The 13,506-nt window shown below is 41.3% G+C and overlaps 1 protein-coding gene across 1 annotated transcript in view; it reads right to left on the bottom strand.

Moving 5' to 3' along the window:
- The window catches only part of LOC149279003 (retinoblastoma-associated protein-like), a 79,238-nt gene that overhangs the window by 48,878 nt on the left and 16,854 nt on the right, over nucleotides 1-13,506 (bottom strand). Inside the window, exon 16 of the mRNA XM_089501492.1 lies at nucleotides 13,263-13,462. Within this exon, the coding sequence (XP_089357618.1) occupies nucleotides 13,263-13,462 (200 nt within the window). The remainder of the gene's footprint in view (nucleotides 1-13,262; nucleotides 13,463-13,506) is intronic.

The raw sequence follows: 13,506 nt of genomic DNA, 5'->3' as shown, positions 1-13,506 counted from the left end.
ATCTCCCTTGCCAGGACTCCCCTCGTCTGCGCGATGCGCTTAGACAACCTCCCGTGCCGGCACTCCCCCTGTGGAAAGTGCTGGCAGGGAAGGCTGTCTGAGCGTATCGGAGAGTAGGATACGGGTCCCCTGCACCGCTGCATGGGATCTGTATCCTAACCCTGCTGCCTGCCCGGCACCCGGAACCGCATGTCCCGGGTGTCGGGCGCTAGACCCCGAATATAGGCCGCACCCCCACTTTAAAGACTTAAAGTGGGGGGGGGGAAAGTGCGGCCTATATTGGGGCCAATACGGTAATAATAATAATAATAATAATAATAAACAACAACAACAACAACAACAGCAATAGCAGAAGGAAACACACATACTTTATTCACGGGAGCAATTTCCAAGGGACCATGGAGCAATAAAGTGTCCATTTAAAAGTATTTTGTGAAACCCGAATGCAGTGCTCTCGTTGATACTGATGCGTTATTCCTATAGTACTGTTGTATTAACATTGCCATGTAAGACAGCGCTGTTTTCTCTTTAACCCTTTCCGTAGCGGCGTTTACGTACTGAGTCTTCCCTTGAAGACCGCAGTATTATTTAAATATTTTAATTCCGCACTCGTGATTCGCTTCAAAGCGATCACGTGCACGGACTTGAGGGGGAGTGGCTGGGGACACCCAGGAGTCAGTAGCAGCCACCCCTCGCGATCCCAGCGTCCATAGCGACACTGGATCTCGCATCATCGATACCGTACCTGGTACGTCCCGGTCTGTGGGTGACACCCAACCAGGAAGTACCAGCTACGTCATCAGTACGGAAGGGGTTAAACTTGTTCTCACCCCTTAGGATGTACCTGTACGTCTCTAAAAGATAAGACATCCATTAGGACGTACAGGTATATCCAGACTTTGTTGCAGCAGGTATCCATGCCGATACACGGGAGTTCAAGCTGTCTATTCACACCTCGCACACAGAGCGCCTGTACACCATCATACAAGGAATGGTAGGTGTCATTGCTGAAACGCACCAGAAGTTCACTGGGATCTGGGATCTAGATTGGTCCCCTGCTAGCTGATCACACAGAGATCAGCAATGGAAGCCTACGGAGCCCTGCTTGCTGATCACAGTGTGGTCAGTACAGAACAGGAGGAGAGGGTTTCAGCTTCCAAAAAAAAAAAACAGTGCAAAAATCACTACCCCCAAACCTCTTAAGCCAACAATATTAAAAGAAATATGTACTATAGGGTAATATGTTCAGCTGTTGTACCTACAGTACAGATTTTAATGAAAAATTGCAATGTGCAAATATGATTGTTTCTATTTTTGTATAGGTTTTGTTTTCCTAATATCACTAATTATTATGTTTTATGGATTATTTATTTTTTTTTTTTTTTAAAAAAGGTCCTACTTATCCTGAATAAAACCAGTGTATAATTTGTGCAGGTTTATCGAATATGTAAAAAAGGGAAAACAAACGTATGGTAAAAAAAAAAACAAAAAAACTATGGGTATGAAAAAGCCCCAGTCACAGAGTGGTTAAGCTCAGGGGATAGGAGACTATCAATGGATTTGTTGGCAATTCTCCTCACAAATTTACAAACCAAGCTTACAATATCTACCAAACCAATATCACTTATACTTTCTATGACGCTTGAGTATTTTCAAACATCTTTACAAGCACAGATCATCGGACACATTTTCCATGGTAGACAGTCATTATGATTATCCACACACTTGACATCCGTATTAAGTGAAGCACAGAGGTCACCTAGAAAGGCGATTGATGGATACATCTGTTTTCACATCTGGAATCACTATATACTATGCACCCAGGGGACAATACATCTTTTAAGAATCATCGTGGCAGATGTAAAATTTATATGTTCAAAGAGGGAAAAAGAAGAAAACACACACTAGTATCAAACTGCATCTTGGACCTGTGCTCAAAAGAACGGTTGCTTGCACATAAGAACTAGCAGATATGAGAAAGATGTCCGAGAGATAAAATGTCTATGAAGTATAACAAAGCTTCCTGTTTTACCACCTGCACTGCATCGCACTGATGTGGCTGCTAGACAAAGCACACAAAAAAAACCAGCAGAGATAATAAAACAAAGCACCCAACAAAACAGACCTGGTTACACTGAGAAGCACCGGCCTAGCGCGCAGCCATAAAATTCAATTATTGTACCAAGAGGAGCCAAAGACACCCTGATTAAACCATTAGGTACAAACACAGCTCCAAATTCCACTACGCCACCTTTGCCACAAGACAGTTTGTGAAATTTCTGCTGTTCTGCTATGATGGTGAAGTGAAAGCGACTGGGCCACAAAGTGGTAGACCACGCACTCTCAGTGTAGGGCAGCTGAGGGTTGAAGCGTGAAGAAAAAAAAAAAAAATTTGCTCTCTGCAGCATCACGCACTACAGAGTTCCAAACTGCCTCTGGAAGCAACATCAGCACAAACGCTGTGCATCGGGGGCATCATGAAACGGGTCTCCACGGCCAAGCAGCTGCACCCAAGCCAAGATTACTTTGGGCAATGCCAAGCATTAGCTAGGTCTTTGGAGTCATAAATCATGCTTCACTATCTGGAAGTCTGATCTACACAATGTTTTGTTGGATGCCAGGAGAATCCTAGGTAGAGGAATACGTAGTGCCTACTGTAAAGTTTGATGATGGAGGGATAACGGTCTAGGGCTGTTTCAGTAAATACATTTTAGGCAATTGCATGCTTCCAACATTGTGCCACCAGCTTAAGGAAGACCCTTTCCTGTAACAGCATGATTGTGCCCCTGCACACAAAGCAATGCCCATAAAGACATGGTTTGATGAGTTTGGTGTGGAGAAACTTGAGTGGCCTATACACAGCCCTGACCTCAACCTTATTTAACACCCTTGGGAAGAATTTGACCACCAATTAAAGCCACACGTTCTCATCCAACATCAGTGCCTGACATCTTTTGGCTGAATGCGTGCAAATTTCCACAGACACTCCAAAATTGAGTGTAACACCTTCACAGAGAAGTGAAGGGTGTTATAGCTTCACATTTAAAACTACACATGAATTACCACGGTTTTGGAACAGGATGCCTCACAAGCTCATAAAGGTGTGGTGGTAAGATGTCCGCATACTTTTGGTCATATAGTGTATTCCACTGTGTCCGATTTATAATACTTTAACAGTACAGTTGTTTGTTTTTATTTTTCCACAACTTTTTACTATAATACAAGGTTTTTATGACACTGTGCTTTGCACTCATACCGATCATTTATCCCTCCGTGTACAAAATCTATCTAGCATTACAATATCAAAGATGAAGCAATAGAGTTATTCTTATCAGCCACAGGGTGCCACACAGCACAAGCACATGAACCGGTATCCCAAATGCCCGTGGAAGTTTGAGTAGTAGCGCACATGAACAGAAACTCCAAAATACAACAATCACAATTTTTACTGACCCCTTTGAACATAAAATTTGTGCATTATCCTATCCTATATACACTCAAATCCTATATAACACAGTCATGTACATTGAATAAACCACTGCAATATAGGCAATATGCAAGCAAAATCTCAAGATTTGCCTGATTATACCCCCACCCAGATAATTCTAACCTATCAGCTTCCATAAAGTTAAACCGTTAAAAGGGATCTCCCACCATTTCATTTTTTTTTGTATTAGATTAAAAGGAAAAAAAAATTTAATACCCATTTTTAAAAGAACAGTTTTAAACAAAAGTTTAAAAGAAAAAAGTAATAAACACATGGGGGGGGTCCTCTTTAAAGCATACATCTCCAAGACAACTATGCTAACTGATAAAAGGCTCAAGCTACAGGGTGTTTAAATAAACTAATTATGTTAAAATCTTGGACAGCAACCAGTTTATTGGAGTCAAAGGAATCTTGGCAGAAAATTTACATTTGCAGATTTTAAGGAGGGGGGAAAAGGGTTTAGTGTGTAATTTACTCACATTCTCTCACATCAGCTACCAAACGAACTTACAAAACTTTTGAAGCCATACACCATTTACAAACTCCAGCAAACCAACAATAAAATAGTTTTTTTACAATGGAAAAAGTTCAAAATAAAAATAGGGAGCATATCAATTTACAGACAAAGGATACAGAGGGTGCCTGCTTTTGTTCCAGAGGAAGGATAAACACAAAACAGGAAATGTAAACAGAAAGCCTGGCAATACACACAAACAGTACATATAGTGCACCTCTGTTGTAGAACAAACATTTGGGGAGACCTTGACCACTTACTATGAAGCTTCAAAATATTAGCCTTTGTGCTGTAGGGATTATCGACATGCTCATGCCATTTAGGTGTAGTCCACAATACCAGAACTTTGCCGGAAGCAATTGTGCTTTAAATGAAAGCATTACCGGTATCACCAGTGAGTAGGTTTAACCCCCTTCGTGACAAAGGACATAATAGTATGTCATAAAAATTTGGACAGTTGGCGCTGGAGGACTTAATATTAAGTTCCGACTCTTACGCATTGTTACTGCTAAATCCCTGCTGATGCACGGGAGGGTCAGGACATGAATTAACAGTCGAATCTCCCCCTTTCTAGTTGAGGGCAAAATGTATGACCCTAAATGCACAAAGTAAGCATAGTGCAATATCCTGGGTCGTCTAGTTTTCAGAAACCTTTAGTTTTAGTTCGGTTTTGAGATCTGGGAGTGCTACTTAAGTTAGAGCTCTAGAAAATACATGTGCATATATTTGCCCTACAACTGCCAAAATAAATCCTAGGCGTATGCCATACATCCGGGCTCAGGGAAAGTAGATTAATATATTTTAGGTTTTATTTCTCATTTTCACTTGCTGAGTACAATTTATAAGCGGTAAAACTTTCAAATTCAAAATTAGATTAATTCAAATTCAGATTAAATGAGCATTTATCCATATGAAACTCATATCATAAGAAAGCACTAGTTGTCCTGAAAACAACAACAAAAAATGACAAAGCAAATATATATAAAACATAAAAGACAGAAATTACAGTTGAAGGTATGTTGAAAATCTACAAGTGCAAAAATGTATTTTGTCCTGAAGGAGTTAATACAAAATGTAAATCATAGCAAGTCAGGCCCTCCACACATTCTGTTTGTTAATCATTTCCATGCATAACCTCATCCTACATAGCTGCAGGATCTGGTGGTGCTATAAAGGGCTGCAACAACTAATCGATAAAATTGATAATCGATAACGAAAATCATTGCCAACGAATTTAGTTGAATCGATTTTTTATCGATTATAAAATGAGGGTTTTTTCAGAGCAAACGCTCTGAAAAATAACCCCTCATTATATAATCCGTTTAGTCTGACTCACAGCAGCAGCTCCTACTTACCAGTCCCTCCCTGTAATCACTGTGACAACTGGCCCCGCCCCTTCCTTCTCCAGAACCACATTAAATAATTTAACAAATGATGTTAAATACAAACAGCAGAATAAAAAAAATTAAAATGCATTTCTTGTCTTTATTTCCCAACCAGCCCCCCCAATTTATGCACATTTGACCCCAGGCTTGCCACGCTGCCTCCCACATATACCACTCCACGCTGCCTCCCACATATCCCACTCCACGCTGCCTCCCACATATGCCACTCCACGCTGCCTCCCACATATGCCACTCCACGCTGCCTCCCACATATGCCACTCCACGCTGCCTCCCACATATCCCACTCCACGCTGCCTCCCACATATGCCACTGTGCCTGATACGCCTTATACCCCCTGATACACCACTCCATCCTCCCCAGACATGCCACACTGCCTCCCAGACATGCCATGCTGCCCTCCCCACCTATGCCACTCCACTCTACCCCAGATATGCCACTCCACTCTACCACCAGATATGCCATTGTGGCCCCAGATATGCCTTATACCCCCTGATACACCACTCCATCCTCCCCAGACATGCCACACTGCCCTCCCCACATATGCCTTATATACTGTATATGCCTTATACCCCCGGATATGTCACTCCGTCCTCCCCAGATATGCCTTATATTCCCCCGATATCTCATAGTCCCCTCAGAGTCACAGACCCCTTCGCATCACACTGACACCATACTTTTATAAATAAGTATTGGGTTAAACTTCACTGCCCCCAGGATTTAGATTCCCCTTAGTTTGACCCCCTTTATCTCTAACGGCACCTTAAGTTACCTTTATTAAATTAATTAAATTAACCCTCAGTCCTCATCATTAAATTAACCCTAAACACCCCATTAACCAAAACTACACCTAAATTAACCCTAAACACCCCATCAACCACAGCATCCCCTAAATTAACCCTAAAGACCCCATCAACCACAACAGCCCCTAAATTAACCCTAAACACCATTAACCACAACTGCCTCAAATTAACCACAAACACCCCTTTAACCACAGCTGCTCCTAAATTAACCCTAGACACGCCATTAACCATAGCTGCCCCTAAATTAACCCTGAACACCCTATTAACCATAACTGCCCCTAAATTAACCCTAAACACCCCATTAACCATAGCTGCCCCTAAATTAACCCTAGACACCCCATTAACCATAGCTGCCGCTAAATTAACCCTAAACACCCTATTAACCATAACTGCCCCTAAATTAACCCTAAACACCCCATTAACCATAGCTGCCCCTAAACACCCCATTAACCATAACTGCCCCTAAATTAACCCCCGCCTCCCCTAACTTTCAGTAGCCCAAATATTAATTTTATACTTAGACGAGTGTCACAGCCATGTGGTTCTGGAGAAGGAAGGGGCGGGGCCAGTTGTCACAGTGATTACAGGGAGGGGCTGGTAAGTAGGAGCTGCTGCTGAGAGTCACTGAAACGGATTATATAATGAGGGGTATTTTTCAGAGCGTTTGCTCTGAAAAAACCCTCATTTTATAATCGATAAAAAAATCGATTCAACTAATCGATAATGAAATTCTTTGGCAAAGATTTTCATTATCGATTAGTTGTTGCAGCCCTACATGACAGGAGTATGTCCCCACCCTAAGGATGGGAGCTTTTGTGCTATTTTAACCATGTTTGTTAAATCATTATGTCTTTGTGGTTAGTGTACCCATATGTTATAGGAGGACAGACATGGCTTTTAGTACCATTTTTTTTTTTTAGTATGAATATTACAAAGAAATACTAATTTAAAAAAAATCCACATTTTGCATATTTATGTAGAATTTCATTCACATTAGGGCTCGTTGCTAAAAAAACAAAAAAAAAACCTCAATTCATGCCTAGCAACAACCCCTGAATACAGTAATGTCTCAGTTTATTTAGGTTTTGGAAACAAAAATGTTCTCACATATTACATAGTGGGTAGGGTTAATAATTTTGGGTTGGGGTTTTCTTCGTTCTATATTTCTAGTGGGAAGGATATGATTCCTAAGTAGCAGGAGCTACAAAATGCATAGGGCACTGCTATATATTTATTGTATTTTTAATTGCTCTATCACTCTGAAGTAGGTAATGTAAAGACCAAGATAAGACATGCCACTGCAAGGAGTTCTCATCCATTTGCTCTGGGATGATTGTGTGCATCTATTTTGTGACTTCCACTTTTGCGTGAACATCTAAATGGCAGAACCAGGAGAGGTTCATGTGAGGGAATGACCTCATCTATTTATTAAAAAGGTGTTACACTACGGGTTTTTTAATTTTATTTACATTTTTAGAATGCCTGCACTATTTCAGCATTTTATCATTGGTCACCACATTGTGAATATTTTTGTGGCTTTAGAAGAGGAATCTTCATTAAACTTACAAAAAGGCTGTGGCGTTGACCCTTTAGACCAAGTCATGTATTTTTATATATAGGTATCTTTCGGTTTGGTAATTAGCTTACACTTGATTAGGATTATTACTACTACCACATCATAGTACTGCGGTGACTATTAAAATAAACAAAAGCGTATTTACTTGCTCAAATTCTGATCCTTAAATAAACGCAGCTCTCCTCCTGGAGCATGACAGATACCTGGGCTGTTTTTGAAAATGCAGACACTCTATTGTATTACTGTGCAGTAAGTGGCAATAGCGCTCTATGTTGGTGAAATAATAATAACAAAAACATCTATTGTTAAAAATGGTTCAAACACCACCAATGTGAAGTATACAACAGGTCTGTGAATACAGTTTTACTATGGCTTTTATCAGATTTCACTCGAGCTGCCCCATATCTCTGGAATCTTCTCTCAAGGAACCTTCAGTATTCACCCCCCCTCCCGACATTCAAGAAACATCTCAAAGCTCACTTCTTCGGAGAAGCATACCATCTTAGCTGCCTTGTCATTGATACAACCCCACACGACTTCTCACCCTTTCTCTATGCCTTATGTTTGTCACCCCATTTCCCTCTAGATTGTAAGCTTGCGAGCAGGGCTCTCTCCACCAAATGTATCGGTTTTTCTTAGTCTGTCAATTCTTGTTTTGTCATACCCCTGGAATTTATGTATTGTATTAAGCGCTGCGTAAACCGTTAGCGCTATATAAATGAAAGACAAGAATAATAATATGGCTGATTGCTCATCCTTTTCTAATACATTTACACAAAAGCAGATCATATAAATTGTTTAATATGGGTTCTCCACCATCAATATAGCTATTTAGAAATATTAAACGAAATGGGTGAACGATTGCAATCAAGACCCACCCTGGGCCATGCCACTCACCATAATCAGTGAATTGCCGGAAGCAGCAGCATAGGCACTGTGGCACAGGCTGCTGGACTTAACCACTTTACTTAGAGGGTGGTAGATAACTGGGACAGCCTCCAATCAGAAGTGGTAGAGGCTAATACAGTAAAGGAATTTAAATATACGTTGGATAGGCATATGATTATCCTGAATCTAAAGAGAGTAAGGACTGATTGATGTTTGAGTCTTTCCAGGAAAAAACAGCAGACTAGATTGTCTGAATGTGGGTTTTTTTCTGCCTCTAAATTCTTTGTTTCTATTAAGTTATCATTTTTATGAATGAGAAGTACCGTATTGGCTCGAATATAGGCCGCACTTTTTCCCCCCACTTTAAGTCTTTAAAGTGGGGGTGCGGCCTATATTCGGGGTCTAGCGCCCGACGCGCCGGGCAGGTAGCGGGGTTAGGATACAAATCCTCCGCAGCGGTGCAGGGGACCTGCATCCTACTCTCCGATACGCTCAGACAGCCTCCCCTGCCAGCACTTCCCACGGGGGGGGTGCCGGCACGGAAGGTTGTCTAAGCGCATCATGCGGACGGTCACCGGCTGCGGAGGTTGTTTACCCGCATCGCCGCAGCCGGTGACCGTCCACACGATGCGTTTTACCTCTGCCCCCAAGACTTACCAGAGCAGACTCCCGGGTGTCTTGCGGGGCCCATTTACGCAATATGCGTATACAACTTCCGGTGCCGGCACATCCGCTGAGTGCTGGCACCGGAAGTTGTATACGCGTATTGCGTAGATGTCCCCCGCCGGCCCCGCAAGACACCCGGGAGTCTGCTCTGGTAAGTCGGGGGGGGGGGGGCAGAGTGGCAGCATATCTCGGGGGGGGAGGAGGAGGAGGACAGTGGCAGCATATCTCTGGGGGGGGGGGGACAGTGGCAGCATATCTCGGGGGGGGGGGGACAGAGTGGCAGCATGTTTTTTTGGTGCTTTTTTTAAGAAAAAAAAACTCTTTAAAAAAGCACCAAACTTTTAGGGTGCGGCCTATATACGGGGGCGGCCTATATCCGAGCCAATACGGTAAATCTAAAGTGTTATTCTACAAAGACATCAATATTATGCAAGACATGTTGTGTTTACCATTTTTCCCTCAATTAGTAGGCAGTGTTCCACTTAATGTATTTTTACAGCAGCTACATTTAACATGCATATTCAAGGGATTGTTTCTAGGAAGTGTTTAGGCATTCAAAATATACGATGATTCTAATGCAGTATTTTGTTATGAAAGTGTTAAATGCAGCAGACGATTTTAGCGTTTTAGAGTGTTCTTGCTAAAAAGTGGATTGTGTAACACAATAGGCTAGAAAACACAGTAAGTAATGGCTCTTAGTAACATAATATGTTTTTAGAAAGCAGAAAGATCAGTATACAAAAACAGCGCACCCCATTACTGGTTTGCAGTTTGATTAGGATTTCCTGTTCCTGATCTACCTGGACACATTTGTCTTTTGTTGACTGAATCACAAAGACTTAAGTTTTCAGCGAGTCTTGATGTCAGAAACAAGCAGGCACCCTATTGGGAGTCAGTGGATTAGACAGCCACCTGACAATGATAATGCTGGTAACATACCCGAGCATTTTGTGAAAGAAACCAATACACCGAAACAAGAATGCCCTCAAGACTATTATTGGCATGCAGAGCTTATGTTCTCTGCGGAAGAGAAATCCCTTTAATGCATATGCAGAGTTTCCCCATATGCACTTGCACATTTTGCGTGCAGGAAACGTGTTCAGCAGAACTCATCTTCCCGCGCATGGTATACTTACTGCCAATCACATCCAGTGCCGAAGTGGTGAACGCTGCAGACAGGGGTCTATTCAGATTTCTGTGAGCATGTGCAGTAAGTTATCTCATTCATCTCGACGAGAGAAACTGTCCCTTTAATGTAACAGCCATGTCCATTTTTATTTTGTTAGCTGAATAATAAATACAACGCAAGTGACACAATTACATTCCACGTGCCCCCATACGAACACAGAATCCCAGCAACCGCTTCAAACATGCTCTAGCAATAGTATAAGTAAAGTATATCTAGGCTTGGCCCAGCTCACCAAAAGAGCAGGATTGCAAGCTGGAGCAGAGTTGGCAAAAACGTGATCAAATATGTGATAGTTTGTTTTTAAATATAAGGAAGGGGTATATTACAAAAGTGAAAAAAACATAGCGCAACAAACATGTATGCCATACATAGTGACTAGAGCTACAGTCTAGCCTGTTCTCTTTTGCCTGCACACCAATGGCACTTATGATGCCCGAATAAGTATCCGGCTAAGGGTAAATATTTACATCTGCATAATTAATGTTTAGACATCCAATTTCTGCGCCGTCAGTAGGGCGTGAGAAAACATTAATTATATTTAATAAACACACGTGTGCGGCAATGATAAAAAAAGAAACAGTAGCTCATTTAGTGATGTTAGGAACCACAAATCACAAAAAACACAACAATAAAAAAATGATGTGTATTCACTAATTCCAGAGAGGCCTTAGCAAACTATAATTGGGCTGGTCAGGGCTAACCAAACATTTCTGCAAATTTAAAAATTAAATAATTTCTTAAGCAAATATGTAATCTTTCAATGAGCAAGTATACGTAATAAACCCTTATAACGGGATTAAAATCTATGTATTAGAAATCAAAATGTATGCATATATCTTGGGTCGCCGACAGGGCCGGCCTTTGGGGTGTGTGGAAGAAGAGAGAGGGGTGCCGAGCGGTCACTAATTTGTAGAAAGCTTTCAGCAACCGCTTGGCGCCCTTTCGTTTTTCTCAGCTCCCTGCCGCCACCCACCTTGGTGCGGCCCTGACTGAAGTGGTGGGAACAGGAGGCCTCTGTCTTGGTCCCGGCATTTCATGCCAAGCGCCAGAATATGATGTCATATTCCAGGCAGAGGCCTCGCACTCCCACCACAAGACTAAGCAGGGTAAGTGAACTACAGAGAAGTGGGGAGGTTAGATAGTGTTAAGGGAGGAGAAAAAATGTATATCTAGGTAAATGGTGTGAATGAGAGAATGAATAATGAATGTGTGGATGAATTGTGTGAAGGAGTAAGAATGAATAATTAGTGTGGGTGAATTGTGTGAATGAATTGCTTGAATGAGTGAGTGACTCCATTTATTTTTGTTATACACTGATATCATTTCAGTGCAAATGCTGTTATTTAATAAAATCCTTTTCACAAATAGACCCTGTTTTCATGTGTCTTTCTGCTTGGGCAGATAGATGGGCCAAATAGTTATTATCTGCCGACACATTCTATGTTTCTATGTTTAAAAAAACAAACATAACTTATATGGGCAAATTGATGCACACTGTGCCTCTCAATGGTTAATATGCAGTGTTTGTTCTTTGAGGTCCGCAACGTGGTTTGATGCAGAAAATTGGGCACTTGGAACCACTACGCTACAATCTTTACTTTACCAGAGGGATGCAGGCAGCACCATCTACTCAAGAATAGTGGGGGGGTAGTAGAGAGGCTGAAGCTAACTTGCTTCTGGAGTTGAAAGAAAAGCTGTATGTGCAGTGCTACATTTTTGCACGCATGTTCTGAATGTTCATATTTGCTTGTTCCCAGTGCAGTGTTTCTACGTAAAGGGTCCATGATTGAACCCTGGCAGGACCAATCCATCCCAAAGGAAGACTTCTCTGCTAAACATACTGATGGATTGTAAGAGCAGGACCCTCTGCTTTTGCACCAGTATGTCTTAAAGGAGATCCATCATCATTTTTATTATGACTAGTATCAGATTAAATTACATTAAGATTTCAAAATATAACATTACTTTTGTTTTGTTAAACTGCTGTAGTTTTTGTATAATATAATATTTTCAGGTCGTAGCATATTAGCCATTTTTTGGGGTTCTAGCTCTTCTTAGCCCAACCCACCAAGCATCTACTGCTTATCATACTACCTGCAGTCATAATCGTCAAATCAGATACTCTAATGAAATTCTATTGCTGAATGGACTTCATTAGTATTGCTGAAGTATCAGCTCAGTGTGGGGTTTGGGCAGGTAACGTCACCCAATATATCACGACTGACAACAAAGGCAGCCTTCAGCTCTGTAGATAAAGCCGGTTTATTGGAAAAATAAAATGAGATAAAACAAGGTTTTTGCAAATGCTAAACTATATGTAAAGAGCATTGTATTTTATGCTCACGGAAAATTATTTTTCCATGGGGCTTTAACACAAATAATTTTGTGCTGCAGGCTTTATGTGGGTAAGGTACATATGGAGCTCTTGTGTCAGAAGTATACAGGAGTTATGAACAGGCAGCACAATGCGGAACTGAGAGACTTAGGTGGGAGGTGTTTGAGAGGAGAAGACATCCCAGACTGCAGGCTCTTGTAAGGTATGTATTAATCCCCTCCCACCCTCTAGTCTCCAAATAAAGAACTATCCCCATCGCGCGGCCCCCTCATTAAATTTTAAATGAAAAATTTGCAGTTTTTAAATCCGCCCAAATCATCAATTATGAAAGTAATAGTTTGTTGCAGATAACAATCAATGTTCTGGTTTTTTTTTTAGATAAGAAAACCAAATGTACTTACAGACTGCCAGGCCAAGCACTCCATGATACGATGCTCACATCGCTCAAGGTGTTTGATCGCATCTCTTGATAGGCTTGGTTCAGCTTTTATAAAGCTTTCAATTACTTTATAAAAGTCAAAAGCTTTTAGGTCAAACACATGGAGAATCCATGGAAAAGACAGATCTGTTATTGGATTTGACTGTTTCTGAGAAACATTTCCTGAAACAAAAAATATGAACACATACTTGTGATTAACTGTAATT

The sequence above is a fragment of the Sceloporus occidentalis genome, unplaced genomic scaffold (assembly GCF_023333645.1).
Source record: "Sceloporus occidentalis isolate IW3139 unplaced genomic scaffold, rSceOcc1.0.p SCAF_175, whole genome shotgun sequence".
Taxonomy (NCBI): Eukaryota; Metazoa; Chordata; class Lepidosauria; order Squamata; family Phrynosomatidae; genus Sceloporus; species Sceloporus occidentalis.
This window is presented reverse-complemented; position numbering and strand designations above follow the sequence as displayed.